Here is a 15,795-nt window from a genome sequence, read left to right as displayed (position 1 = left end):
ACCAACATTAAAAATGTTTGTTTGAATTGTTTAATTATCTTGTCTGAATTGAACATCAGAACAGTTTTCATTTAACAACCTTAAGCAACATAATGTTTAACATGGAAAATCTCACAGAAATCGGATCAGATACGATGGGCGTTTCAACGAACACCATATCAGTGTATTCGTCCAATATTTCCGACAAGGCTAATATTGACATGTTAAACGAACTGGAGATAATAAAGTATCTTCCAACACTTGTGAGTCTTGTGATCTTGATGTTAATTGGAATACTTGGAAATGCGTGCGTAGCTGTGGTCTACAAACTGAAGTTCAAACGGTCAAGTGCGAGGGTGTACATTATATCGCTTGCACTTGCGGACATGTCTGTGTGTTTAGTGGGATTGCCATATCATATCATAGATATGACACATCTTATAACTTATCAAAGTGTTATTGTTTGTAAACTGCTAAGCTATTTAATTGCTTCATGCAACTTAAGCTCGGTTTTTATATTGTTAGTTGCTGGCTTAGACCGTTATTTGAAAGTTTGTCGACCCCTTAAAAGGCAGATCAAAGATTTTGGAGACAGAAAGGCATGCGTCATTGCCATATGTTTTGCTGCGGTACTGTCCGTTCCGTATGTTGTTATTTACGGCAACAGCACCGTTGAGTTGGATGGAGTTGCGTATAATATTACCGGAAGTGAATGTTTTGTTGACGACACATATACTGGTTCGTATGTAGGAATCGGTTACCTTGGATTCAATTTACTTCTCTTTATGAGTTCCGTTGTGTATTTAATTTTGATTTACAGTCTTATTTGCCGGACGATTCATCTTCATAACTCTGTGCCTATCGCCGTCAATAAATCGGCCCGAATATGTTTTTGCTGGAAACAGGAATCGGATGAACCCGTTGACAACCAACAGTCAGAAAAAGATACAATCACATTTGCTACTGGAATCAGGAACGCGATATGCAGTTCAGTAGAAGTATCGGACGATAAAAATAGCATTAAACTTATTCCTGCTACTGAACATTCTGCGACGAATCAACTGTCCGATACAGTTGACACTGCGCTGTGCATATATAAAGAAAACGTTTTGATAAATAAGCGGGATGGAATAAAAACGCTTAATGTTCAAAGAAGACACATCTTACCTCATCGAGTTGTGAGAAAGTCTTCAAACACTCTTGTTCGTCATACAATATTAGCAGCAAATGGAAAAGAGCGAAATGCACACAAAATAACTATGATGATGTTTACGATTACTGTCGCTTTCATCTTAACGTATCTCCCGTTTTTGTCTGTCTCTTTTATGGATTCAATTTACGACGATTTCTGGAAAGGTTTGTCAAAAGCTGAAACAATTTTCTTTGATTTCATTTTGAGGATATATGTTCTTAATAATGTATGTAATCCGTTTATCTATAGCTTTTGGGATGCAAAATTTCGCCGCGAGCTAAGAAAATGTTTCATGTGTTTTTCTAAACGTCAGTCAAAAACTACAAACGCTAGTACAAGTTCCTAATTAAATGGTCAATGACGATGTCTAGGTCTCCAGTTTAAGAAGAACCGTTATCAAACACGTTTATTATTGTTTTTATGCGCTAATGTTTACATCTAAATGGTGTTCTTTAAATGTTTCATGATTTATTGTTAAAAGTCCCCTTAAATTCCGTTTGCATGACAAACTTGTTTAATAAAAGACTCCTAATATAAATAGGCATTTATGTCCTGCTGATATTGCTGGCGTTTCACTCAATTTGTGATTGTAAGTAGTTTTTTTAGTTTTTTTATCATGTTCACGGGTTTTAAAAACATACTATACCGTATCTAAGATTGTTCTTGATATGAATGTTCGATATAATAAACAGATATATTTATTTATTTAATACAAATAAAAAATATCACCCTCTTAAAAATTATTGTGTTTAAAGTATATATGTTACTTTTTTGGGGATATCTGAGAATAAAAATGCTAAAAATCGATGTTTTATACTGTTATAATGTCTTGTATTAAGCTCAAATGTAATAGTAATACATTTTGGGTGTTTTAATTTAATAAAGGGTTTTTATAACTCAAGGCTACATTATAACAACACAATTATATGTCGTGAGAATAAAGGCCTTATGACATTTTCGAATAATGTAGCCATATATATATATCTGTATCCGTATACTCAGAGGAGGAGTCACGTGATTATAGAGAGGACAGGGTATCTCCTGACCGGACTACACCAGTGCGAAGGCTCGGCTGGAGTAACGCTATCTGTATGTGGCATGAAAGACAATTTGTGCACGACGTAGCCAATAGAAAAGATTCGATTAATAAAAAAGCAAAATCTTAAAATGTCATCATTTCTTGTTTGTACCAAAAACAGTATGAAACACAACTCATATAATGGACCTTAAATACACACACATACATACCTAACAAGCACACACACATTATTTTACAACTGGGGCAACCACCTTGAAATGGTCAATGCAACTCATTCTGGGTTGAGACCGGTTTAATAGAGCTCGAAAGATCACACCCGACACAGAGTAATTTTTTTTAATTAATTTAAATTTAAATTTACATAAATTTGAAGCCAATGGCATCACAAATCAAATATAATAGTACTGAAAGCAAATATATTTCATTGTGATTACTATTAAACTTCTCGTGGCGTAGATGTAAACAAGAGCACAATAGAATTGCAACTGTTTGAGGCGAGAGGAAATTAAACAAAATAGTATTAACTACATCTCATATTTGATTAAAACGCTTTTGAGGCATAACATAAAATAGTTAAGTATTACGATCATCTTTAGGTTTTTTGCCAAGAGGCAATACTGGTTTGTAAAAGTTTATATATTTTTAATGTGAAAGTTAAGCTGTTTGAATAACATATCCATTTTTTTTTTTTCAAAACCCTAGCGCTAAATAGCGGATGCTTTTGTATGAAATCCAAAAATTATAAAATACATTTTTATTTAGAAAAATGGCAATAATGACTCCAATACTAAATATTAACACGAATGATTTCATTATTGAACGTCATTAAAACTAGGGATGTCAACGAATATCCGAATATTCGGTCCCGGACCGAATATTCGGATACAGTTTTCCGAATCGAATATTCGGAAGAAAAATAAAAAAAATCGAGTCATTTCAAAGACTTTGTATTCGTGAAATTTGCTTCAAACATTGTACAAAAGTTGTTCCTCGTGTCATAATGTTTATTCCTGCTACGCGCGATAATGCGTCGCTATGGTGATGACAGTATACCGGTCATAAATCCCGCTATCCCTGCCTAACAAAGACAGACACTTTGTGTTAAAATTATGATAGGTGCAAATCGCGTCGGCAATCAAAACACCGACCTGCACTTGATCCAATGTCTCGAATTACATTTAAAATTATCAAAGATTAAATGAGTAAAGGAAAAGCCAACTTGGTGTAAAACACAAATAAGACCGTATTGCAATTAAACCACCGACTCGTCTTGATCTTATAACTCGAATTACATTTAAAATGATCAAAGATTAAATGAGTTAAGGAAAAGCCGGCTTTGTGTGAAAAACAAAAAAGATCGTATGGTTATAATCACGTTGTCCAATCAAAAAAGCTTTTAGAAAATAATTTACTCAACCTCTAATGAGTATTTGCGTATCGTATGGTCCAAACTTTAATTAATTACTCAATATTCAATCGGGTATTATACTTAAAGAAATGTTTTTGGTAGTTCGCCCTCATTTAATTGAAAATATTATAATTGCTACACGCATAAAGTAAATCTCTGTCCAAGCAAAATGCCACCTACGCCTTCCGCTGCTTGGAAGTATTTCACGACATCATCCGATAAGAAGTCACCGATCCAAGTGACTTTTAAACGTGGCAACTTTAAAAAACTGACTGTTTAGTCTGTTAAACAGGTTCAAAGTGTGTTGTGGCTATGTACATAATTCGTTTAAGTTCTGTTTTGTCATGTAATTATTTTGTCGTCATGTAATATTATGTTTCTCGTTCTATTGTTGATGTACAATATTAATAGTTTAAAAACAGTTTTTGCCATTCAATTTTAACAATAAAAAGTAATCAACAAAATCAGCTTCGAATTATCGACGGCAACGCTGTGTCAATATTTAGTCACTTCCGGTGCACTTCCGGTAAAAACGAAAGTAGAATTCATGGAGTAATGCTACGGTAAACAAAGTTGACTTTTTTCCAACAGATGTTGACCGAATATCCAAATATTCGTTTGGAAGGATGACCGAATATTTCGAATACCAAAATCGGTATTCGTTGCCATCCCTAATTAAAACATAAATGATGTTCATTAACTCTGAATTTGTATTGATTTAACTTTGTAACAATTAGATAGCGCTGTCGTTTTATTTTATGCGAATTAAAATGTGCTATGGATGGACTAAGATAAATGGTTTTATTTGTAAAGCTGTACGGTAATATATTTTTAGATTTTTGACGATAAATGGTTTCGTTCTTAGTGATCTTGTTGTAGTTACAAGACAGAAATTATCAGGCAGATGCTGCTTTCTTTAAGATTGGTTTCAACTATGTTTATTTGTAAATAATTTAAGAAAACACTCAGACTGATTGTATATAATGTTGCTATGTAAATGACAATTTATTCCAGTCATTGATATCTAAAAAAAACGTCCCTTGGGTTTACAAATATATAGCCACACAACCAGGAGTTTCCTGACAACCAATTTCAGCTCGATTTGTGTTATTTACCTCATAAACACTGCACATGGGTTGGGCTATGGGGTGTTTTTGAATATGTCGATTCGTTTTTGAAGACTCAAAGTAATCTTACATGTTGAAGAAGCCCTCAGAGTGGAGACCGAACCGTGACTTTCTGATCGCTAGGCGGGCCCTTTATTTTAAACGCGCCGCGACCTATTTGACTTAATGACATATATCTCTTGCCCAGATACCTTTGACTCTCTAAAAACGGATCGCCACATTCAAAAACACCCCCATACCCCAACATTTGTGCAGTGTTTTTGAAGTTGTGGCAGTGCTTTTTTCATATCAGGAAAAATGTAAAGGCACGTGCCCCTAGTACATCACTGAAGCTTATTGTTATTGTTAACTTATCTCTTTGGTAAGGTTATTAAATATTCCTATTCATATGCTTTAAAAAGTGTCGGGATAATAACAAGTACTGTAAAAGTGAAAATTAAGTCATTTAACTTACATGTAAGGGGTAGATACGGCTTGCATTTGTGATATGTAGTTATTCTAAATGGTTTACCTCCATTCTTTGTGAACCTCTCACCAAAAAATACAATAAAGAAATTCTACATTTTTTATTAAAAAAATATTAATGTAGATGTTTCAAGTCGATTTAAAGTGTTGTGATATGCAGCTACCATTCCCTCTGACATGAACACAACCCTATGGTGATAAAATTAATGTTTTACCTGCAACTTTACCACTGTAGTAAAGTGTGTTTACCCGTCCGATGGTATGCACATGTTCCCGTGTATGTTTATGTAAGTGTTATATCATTTTGGTATACAAGTACATGTTTGTAAAGGTGCTCTTATATAAATATTATATTAAATGTAGATCCCAGTTGTGTGTGTTCTTCATCGTTGTTTTGCAACTAAAAAATGTATCATTCTCTATTCATTAAATGCAAATTAATTTTCTTATTACTCGTCTAAGCATAAACAAAGAAACAAAAGAAATTCTATAAATAGCTACCAGGGTTATACACCTCTGAATCCTTTAAGCTTTGTTTCCCGTCATCTTTATTGATTAATCTATTCGTTAAATAGATTTAAACCGTGCTATTCTTAAAAATGAAGCAACATGAGTCCAATATCCGGGAAATGACATCGGTAAATAAATCACAATTAAAAGCATATGGGTACCGATCAACCTGTGTTATCAAATATTTCAATCAAGTTTTTAAAAAATCAATAGGTAACCAACAGACGCATGTCAAATTCATATTTCAAAGAAGTGCTTTTATCTGTACTTCTAAAACATTCGTAGCAGATCTACACTTCCCCATGGAAAATTATTGCTGTAGTTCGTTTTAGATTTTACGCTTAAACATGTAATTCGATGCAAAGATCTATTTGGCAAATCTTGATTCGGCATTATTGTATCTACGTTACGGAACATTAAATATTTTAGTACATTTCTCTTACATCTTATGAGCATAATTTAGTATTGCATGCGGTTAGCCTCTTTTTATGCTTGAATTATAACATGACACTCTTGGCTTCATTAATAATTATGCCGGTATGTATGAGGTAGACATAATTAGACACATAAGAAGACATTACAGCAAGGTGGATGGCATCATTTGTTGCCGCTTCACCATTTAGGTCTGGTGATTCAAAATATGGATGATATTTGCAAAAATGTAAACACAATGGCTTTTAACTCCATCGATTTCTAAAATCGAGGAAATTGTATTGAACATTTGTAATATTAAATGTAATTATTAAATCTTTAAAGAGGATATGTAGTTGATTCTCGTTTATTGTTCAGGTCATCATGCGCCATAAACGAGCAATCCGCTTCTCTGGTCTGAACATTAATAATAAATACACAAAAGTAGGCAGCTATATGAGTTAAATATAGCGAAACGAAACATATCACAAGTAACCTGTATTTTTACTTGAACGGCATCTTGTACAATGTTCATATACGTAGAAGATAATTATTAACCAATCAAAATTGACACGAATTCACACTTCGAAGAGAAGCGTGAATGCTCGGTCGAAGGGGTACCGTTCGGGCTACAGTGACCTACCCTGGATGAATACTATCAATTTGATTATGTGCTAAATAAAAGTATGACTTATGACTATATATATATATATATATATATTGTTGGCAAATCTATTAATCTTGAGCATTATAACGCATATCACTAGAGAAAACTAAAAGTAACACGTCAAGCTATTACACCATTTTGCCCATATTCTACATGTAGGGTTGCTTATAACTTATTATAAAACCAAATGATGTGCATTTACCGTACTAAGGCTTAATCCAGGTTTTCATCATAGTATGTTTAAAGCTGGTGTTCTGTTGTTAGAGCTTTAGTACTACTGAACTTTCCTTGTTTGCTATATTAAACTTGTCCTGTTTGAGCTAACACTGTATATTTCCATGCCTATCAATTATTTTATTATGTTATGATTTTATAATTGGACTTTGATAGGTATTAGCACGTTCAGATCATTTTGCATAAACATTAGGGTTATACCATGGTTTGCAAATATACGGTGTTAACGGAAACAACGACACAAGATTTTAGAATGTTTATCAACAAACGCTAAAATACGTTTGTCTTTGTCATACGTCCAGTGAAGTTTATGTACACACGGTATTGTTGACAAGCAAATTGAACAGTTTAACACCTCAGTTTTTAAAACGTGATTTATATTTGACGTTGAAGTGTTTAAGTCTCTGTCTGCAAGTTAAAAAATGTCACGCAATTTATGTTACAGATCTTTTACAATTCAGACTATTTTTTAATTGACGTCGTTAAAATGCACCCCCCCCCAAAAAAAAAAACCAAACACAAGAGCACCGCTTAGCGGGTGCCAGCGATCGGCTGTGGGTGCAGTTTTGAATGAATGAAAGCTTGTCAGTGACCTTGACCTTTGACCTAGTGACCCAACAACGGGTGTGGCATGTAGAATTCATCAAGGTGCAGCTGCATATGAAGTTTCAAAGTTTTATGTGGAAGCACTTTGATTTTAGAGCAAATGTCAAGGTTTCAGCACGACGCGGACGGCGGACGGCAGACGCCGGACGGCAGACGCCGGACGGCGGACGGCAGACGCTGGACGGTGGACGACGAGACGGCTATGACAATACCTCGGGATTTCTCCGTAAAGAGCAGAGCTAAAAATTTAAAAAATAAAAATTATAATAAAATAATTACGCATGTAAAGATTAGGCTAAACAACAATGACTGGTCTCTGCCATGTCGTTCTATCATGTTGTGCGGTTGAGGGGCATAGACATGCCTAAAGTCCAGAACAAAAAATGAAAATACAACGATAGGCCATATAAATGTATTTTACATTTGCATACGCGTCGAACAGTTGATTAATGCCATGCGTGAAGAAGAGTTATGCCAAAAAGATTAATAATATTGTAAACTCGTAAAATCAAGTTAAATAAAGTAGATAAACGACAAAATGAAGAGTATATTCAAAAATAATATAACAAAGTTACTATTGTAACAATATTTATGACAACTGTGTTTGTGCATCTTTCTTCGTGAAATTATAATAACTGTTTGTGTGCGTCATGTTATGAACAATTTATTTATCTATATATTATAGATGTGGTTGCGTTTTGCGCCATATCATTCTACAGAAAAGTAAAATACATTAATTTAATTGATCTTTACTTTAATGACGTGCGTACATGAAAATTGCCATTAAATTCGTTGCAGTACTGATGGTAAGAGGAGTTTTGATTGATTATTATTGATAAACGAACGGCTATGAATTATTTTATGTTTATAACCCAGAATAGTTGTTGTGTTTATTTCAATATAATTCATATGTTTTATTTATGTTTGAATATGTGTCTCTTTGTGTATAATGACATCGTACATGTAAGTTAACTCTGAAATTACGGCCAATAATGAACATATGAGTTTTATTACGCTGACGTTCGTACGTATACATTGACGCCTGACACAAACGGTACAGTATACTATTCTACAGATAGAAGACTCAGTCCCGGCACGCGGCCCGACAGTAGACCGATGCCAGAAATGCCATCCCGAGCCCGAAACATATCCAGTCTATGGTAACCATGGAAAAGGCGAAGGTCATGAAGGTCATGGAGCACGTGCCGCGAACACATTGGTTTTTAACCGTCTCCGAGCAAGGTACGTACTGGTCTGAAGTCAGCTTCCCGTAGTTAGGATACACCCAGATGCTTCCTGCGAAAAGGAAAACAGCCGAGATTGGGACGGTAACTTAGTGCGATCATGTCATCGCACAATTAGATTCTTATTAAATAAACAGATAGTATATAATTATAAATCGCATTTGTTATTTATTGAGCTTTTACGGACTCACGGAATGCGCGAGTAAAGATAAGGAATTCAGGACGGGCAGTGAGTAACCGGTAGGGCACAAATTGAACTATTAAAGGACTCGATCGCCATCATGCAACATAAGGACGATCAAACCTTTAAGCGCATTGATAAAACTACTAAAGCGATGATGAAACCGATCATCATCACGCAGTTTGAAATGGCGGACCGAAAGTTTGCAAGGCTATGCTCACAATCAGTCAAACCTCTTCGCAGACGTTAGTAATTAATTTAAACTCGTATGCATCGAAAACTGAAGGCTTATTGAAACACGTTGGAGCCAGTCACTTGGATAGAACCAAAACGCTGTACCTTTGGGATAGATATAAAGAACGCTCTCACAGCGGGTATCGAACTCACAATTCCGCAGTCGCTAGGCGGACACTATATCCACTACGCAACAGCGAAAGACGTTGAAATGCACGGACGGGATTTTGGTCAGCTATGCTCGGAATAATGAAAACGCTTGCTTAGACGTTGGAATGCTATTGGCACGTACCACACACTAGCCAGGCGGTGTTGAAGAGGAAGGCAAGCAGGCCGCAAATATCGGCTACACCGAAGCCTCGGTCCTCGTCGCGGCGGCTAAAGCTGCTGAAGAACAACGGCACCACACCGCTCACGATCAGGTAGATCGGGATCATCTTCTCAATGTCGCAGTGGTGGAGGTAGATAGCGCCTGAAACGTGTACCGCTTTAAATCATATCTACTTTTTTAATTGAGCGTTTTAACATTTCCGGAAATTTGTAAATATAAAAGAAAATTGTTTAAAAAAGTATGGTTAGATCTTAACAATAATTTTTTTAACAATTCCCTATAAACTAAGTTGGGAGTATCAGGAATCAATATTCTCTGGGGTTTTTAAGGGGGGTGGGGTGCATTTTAATTTAAGGCAAATTTTGTATACATCCTGTATTTGTGTATTTTTGTCTCGAAAGTCATAAGTCATTAGTCATAAAACATGGTCAAGTTTGCCAATATAAATACAATCAAAGCATTACAGAAAATATTTTATTAACGGTGTAAAAAGAACAACATAAAAACATTACGAGAAAAACATAAAAGTCCCGTGGAGAAAAGGTTCCGGTTTCGATGGAAAACAAGCTATTGAAGTGTTTGACGAGTCACTTAAAGGGACCGTCAACCGCGATTGACGAAAAAAGAAAAGTTCTAAAATACCATATTTTTTACAATAATTAGTTTATATTGATTAAAATATCACGACTGGTAATATCATTACTTGAAAAAAGTTAATATTTTCAGTATATTCAGAAATACAATTTCGCGATGTGAAATTGAAAGTACATCGCGAAAATAGGTGAAACAATGATAAACACACTATACATAACGCAAGTAGATTGATCATTTTATATATGAAATATATACAATTCACTACGTATGCACACTTTGCATTCCTGGGTTTACCACGTGACGATGATTATCAATCTACTTGCGTTAATTATAGTAAACTGGTAGTTACCTGGTACCTGTATCCAGTAAAATCTATTACTGAATATACTGAAAATATGAAAACTTAACACGTTTTTTCAAGTAATGTTATATCCCAGTCGTGATATTTTAATCAATATGAACTAATAATTGTTAAAAAACACGGTATTTTATCTTTTTTCGTCAATCGCTGTTGACGGTCCCTTTAAATAAATCTTACTGCCTGAATTGAGAGCACTTAACGCAACATTATGTGAGCCTCGTTCTTGTAAAACTGGGCTTTAATGTATATTCGTAAAGTGCCGTCCGAGATAAGCCTATGCAATCCGCACAGGTTAAACACTTTCCGCCTAGACTGTGTTTTGTTAAGAATAGACTATTTTTTAAACGAAACATTCTAAGTTTCGAACGTTTCTTCTATGAATTGCCTCTGCAAAAGGGAGCGGTTAATTTGCTATGACACTTTAAACATCTGCTTTAAGTCCAGTTTTGCAAGAACGCGGCGCATTCTGAACAAAGTTGCTGTGACCCATTACGATCTTAGCGATGCCGAGTCCCGCCAGGCCGACCGCGAGAACGGTGACGCAGCAGCAAAGAACTGCAATTTACAAAGTGTTCCATCTAAGTTAAATGATTCATGGATGCGCAAGGGGCTTTATTTTCAAAATGCCGAGAAGCGGTTTAAAACCGAAAATACGCTATCTTATTATAATTGTCAGCTTAAATAGGCTAATAATAATTTTTGAAATCGTTAATTTTTAATGAACTTAAATTCATGGGAAATTTCTACCAGCAAATAGCGGTGCTTAAGGGAGCATTACTGAAAAAGTTTCATGTAAAATCCAATATGTTCTGCTTACAAAATGATGACATATTTAACATTTCAGCAAGAAATGTACTTAATGTTTTCTTACTTTTGTCATTTATTTGAAAAACATACACGAACCACTCAGAGAATTCCTATGGAGCTTTGTGAATATGGATCCAATATTATCCTGCAATAACAACAAGCATAATTGTATTGAATAAAACGTCGAGGTCAAGACACACGTACCTGCCGCACCGCAAGCCACACAATATTCCTCGCCTCCTTTGCCCCGGCCCATGGTCAACTGTGTCGTCTCGAGTTGTGAAAGGTAAACCTTGTATTTGCGATTTTATTTCACTACCTAAATAAAAAATAGTATACGACTCTTGGAAGCGCCTTTCAACAAGTTATGTGTAACTCCCTTCCTTGACAGACGCGATCAATCTGGATTTGATGCGACTGGCCAATTTACCTATGATAACGCATACATTCTTAATGCTTATTTAAGTATTACGGTTTATTGCGAATAAATTCACGTATCATTCAATATAAAGACGTATTTTATGATTCGCCTTTTCGAATGGGTAAACAGTTAATAAAACACATACTTTTTAAATAACAAACGTTATTTGTCCTGACTATTGTGAGGCTGTCAACAGGAAACAACATAAAAAGAGAAACCATTGAAAAAGACAAAAAATACGTATAGATTGTAAATCATTATTTAAACATTAATTGTTAAAAAAAACTAGTCCATACCAATAGTACAACACGAATCAAGCGTCCAATACTATATGGTAAAAATAGATGTACATCGAAATCCGGTTATTTTTTCGTTGTTTTCATTAATATGAGTGTTATTTCCGGTAATTGTTTCCTTCAGATTGCAGTGTTTCATATGACCGTTTACGTAGTGTGTATTTCCTACTCAGCTAAACATATGACAAGTCAAAAGATCAATGTACACAACCAACTGTCGAGTTACTTCTTCCTGTGTGGACTGAATCTAGTTTCAATTTCGGTAAAAAAATACTTACTGGCGTTATTGGCACTTTTGACTAATGAATTTTACTCTTCTGGATAACAGGAAATATCAATTGTTGGAAAAAACGATAATGCATACACAACATACTTGTTCACTTAATTGCTAAGTACTTTGATAATTCTTGAACAATCGTTAGTCATTTTATATTTCATCGGCGCGTGCAAACTGTGTTACTTGAGCTGTGTTTTGTATTCATCAAAGGGGTTCCCAAGTGAATTTCATGTGTGTAGTTGCGCATAGAGCAATTGTGATTCCAGTAGACAATTACATGTACTACAAATAACTACATTAGTTTAAGAATAAGTACACCTGTTAATATACATTTTTATGACCACCTAGCTAAGAATACATTATTCCCTGTATATCTTTATTTTGTGTAATTCGATTTTGTATTTCCATCGTAAACTTAATAATTGTGCATTTGTAACATATCATGTTTTAAAATGCGTTTATTTGTTGTTTTTTATAGATATTGTTGATGATACAAAGCATCTATAAAGATGTTGGTTTGTGTGAATGAAATATGTTTAAAACAGAGACAAATGCAAACATGATTAAACGAGTGTTGCTTTAAGGTAAGTTAACCTATGGTTAAATGTAAATTTAAAGTGTTTCTTTTTAAGGATAGTTGTACTAGTTTAGCATGAAAAGCCAAATTAATTCGAATATAAAATATAGATAATTTAATGTGTAGACTTATTCAATTTGTTATTTCCCTTCTCATATAATACACATTTACTTGCGTGAAATCTGTCCTCTCTATAGTGAGCATTTACACATGAAAGCTTATTGCAAAACATGTACTTGTTATGTCCAATAATAATCAGGTATTAGTCCGATGCAAGATGCTCATTGTTTATTCGATCTTACTTGTTTTATTTCAGTGTTAATTTACTGACAACGCTTGCAATTTCAAAGACTTTTAAGTGGACGTAAGTCCATCCCCGTGGTCTTTCTGTTATCCAACCTGGTGAGATGTTAAACTGTGTGCCTTTATTGAACATTTTGTATTATGAAATGTGTGTGAAAAAGTATCATTATTGTGATATTAATTCCAATATTATTGTTATAGTATTGCCTTATTTGTTCTGTTTGGATAATAGTATCATTGTATTGTTGAAGTTTTACCGTTATAACTACATTGGTCTACGTCTCCAATAAAATGGAAATAATAAATTAGTCATGGACTTGGTATGCCCTCCTCCACCCCACTACTACATCTAGTTGTAAACTCTCCTGCTAGTACAATATGTTGTATAATGTGTTGTTATTATTACTGCAGAAAGATAATCTGCTTGTTTTATCACTGTCTGTGCCAGATAAAATTGATAAAAGTAGGTCACTGATAACATAACTTTACATAAACAAAGAGGACCAACTATTGTATGACGCCAGCATGATTTATGGCAGCTGTAAGGTGGTAATTCAAATTCTTCCAAGTTCGTTCGTGCATCCTCTATGCCTTGTTGGCATGGTGATTTGCAACCGTATAGCCACTTTAGTAACTTACTTATTTCGTTAACGAATCACAAAATTGAATGATTTTTTTAAACGATATGTAAGAATAATACACTGAAATTGGTTTATTTAATTTTACAATAATTATAACTCTTTCAAAAGATGACAGTAAAACTCCATTTATTCTCTACTTTTACAATATAAAGAAGTAAAACTCCAGCTGCTGGAGCAGCAGTATTGAATTCTCATTATAAACAATTAGTTGGTCTTTTATTAAAGGCAAGAGACCAATTGCCAAAACAGTACAAAACAGCACAAAACAGCACAATACAAAACAACATAAACACATTTAAGAATAAAGCTGGGGTCACCGCCTTGGAACGGTCAATTCAAAGCATTGGGGTTTAAACCGGTTTAAGAGCGCTCAACCTCACACTCGGCCCAGCAATATTCATGATACATTAAAGTGTAAATACAATATGACCTATAGCATTGTAACTCAAATTAAACAATAATAAAAGGGAATTAAAACGCATTCAATTTAATTACCATTTAATTACTCAATGGTTGGAAAGAGACCAGAGCAACAGAGTTACAAATTTTTGAGGAACGATGCCACTCACATTGCAGTCATAAGAGTAATACAACATGGTTTCTTTTTAGAAATGTATCAAACAATACTCATTAAGTAGATAAAGTTCTATAATGATTTATTGAAATGGCTAAAACCCTCACGAACCAATATTTGTTTATTATACTGAAAACTGTTTCCAATTCATTTTTAATGTGTATAACAATATTTGTATTTACAACTATATTGAACTACTAGTAGCCTAAATATCCAACGGCTTCTAAAATCAGTATAATTGATAACTGAAATTTAAAAATGGCTACGACATTTATATAAACATACAGAACTGTTATAAAATCAAATTATATGTAAACTACATGAGGAATAATTGGTATATGACACATGCTGGCTGCTAATTTATATTCTTGAATCAAGCTCATTTTACTAAAGCCATATATGGACAATGCCCCGACCCCTTGCGGCCATGTATTTCAACAGACCAGAAACATTTTCGAACTCATCCAAGATATCATTATATCAAATGTTCTAAGCAAGTTTCACGACGATTGGACTATACATGTTACTGTAAGAGTGTTTACAAGGTTTTACTAAAGCTATAAAAAGCCTTATAAAGAAGAATGTCCCGCTTCTGCTGGCCATGTTTTTCAACCAACTGGAACTATTTTCAAACACGTCCAAGATATCATTGAAACAAATCTTCTGAAAAAAATTCATGATGATAGGACACTGAATATGGCCTCAAGAGTGTTAACAAGCTTACTTAATACCATATAAGGAATCATGACCAGCCCCCTGGTGGCCATGTTTTTAACCAACCAGAAACATGTTCAAACCCTTGCAAAATATCATTGGGACGAGGCTTCTGACCAAGTTAAATGAAGATCAGACAATACAATTGTGGCCACTAGAGTGATTAAAAGATTTTACTAAAGCCTTATAAGGATAAATTCCCTCCCCCTGGTGGCATTTTCAAGCAACCGGAGCCATTTTCAAACTCGTCCAAGATATAATTGACAAAAATCTTCTGACCAGGTTTCATGATGATCGGTCAATAAATGTGGCCTCTAGAGTGTTTACAATGTTTTACTAAAGCCATATAAGTTCAGTAAAAAGCAATGTTTTCACATATAAAAAAATACAAAGTTAAGCACCACATTATTAATGGAATTTTTTTTTCGAAAGTTTGTTATAAAATTAGGTTTGTTAAACAACTGCTCTAAATTAATCGTGGTGGAGAAATGGTAAGATTGACATGTGTCGAACTCAAAAGCATACCTAATACCTGCCATAATACTTAGAATGATTAATAAGATCTTACCGTACTGCCAGTCAGTTTGGTTACTGGCTTCGAC

General features: G+C 34.4%; 2 protein-coding genes across 3 annotated transcripts in view; one reads left to right on the top strand and one right to left on the bottom strand.

Annotated features, from left to right (window-relative positions):
• The window catches only part of LOC127858252 (transmembrane protein 272-like), a 204,288-nt gene extending 192,085 nt beyond the window's left edge, over positions 1 to 12,203 (bottom strand). Inside the window, exons 1-5 of one of the 2 annotated variants that reach the window (XM_052395242.1) lie at positions 12,108 to 12,203; positions 11,595 to 11,709; positions 11,070 to 11,138; positions 9,590 to 9,769; positions 8,037 to 8,934 (exon numbers count right to left, since the gene is read on the bottom strand). In XM_052395242.1, the coding sequence (XP_052251202.1) occupies positions 8,723 to 8,934; positions 9,590 to 9,769; positions 11,070 to 11,138; positions 11,595 to 11,646 (513 nt within the window). In that variant the 5' untranslated portion in view covers positions 11,647 to 11,709; positions 12,108 to 12,203 and the 3' untranslated portion in view covers positions 8,037 to 8,722. Of the gene's footprint in view, positions 1 to 8,036; positions 8,935 to 9,589; positions 9,770 to 11,069; positions 11,139 to 11,594; positions 11,710 to 12,107 lie in introns of those variants that run through there. The other variant, XM_052395241.1, reaches the window with a different exon arrangement.
• The window catches only part of LOC127858238 (cholecystokinin receptor type A-like), a 309,809-nt gene that overhangs the window by 13,712 nt on the left and 280,302 nt on the right, over positions 1 to 15,795 (top strand). The window lies entirely within an intron of this gene.

This window comes from Dreissena polymorpha, chromosome 14 (genome assembly GCF_020536995.1).
Source record: "Dreissena polymorpha isolate Duluth1 chromosome 14, UMN_Dpol_1.0, whole genome shotgun sequence".
NCBI lineage: Eukaryota > Metazoa > Mollusca > Bivalvia > Myida > Dreissenidae > Dreissena > Dreissena polymorpha.
Note: the sequence above shows the minus strand (reverse complement) of the source record. Positions and strands in the feature narration are given on the sequence as shown.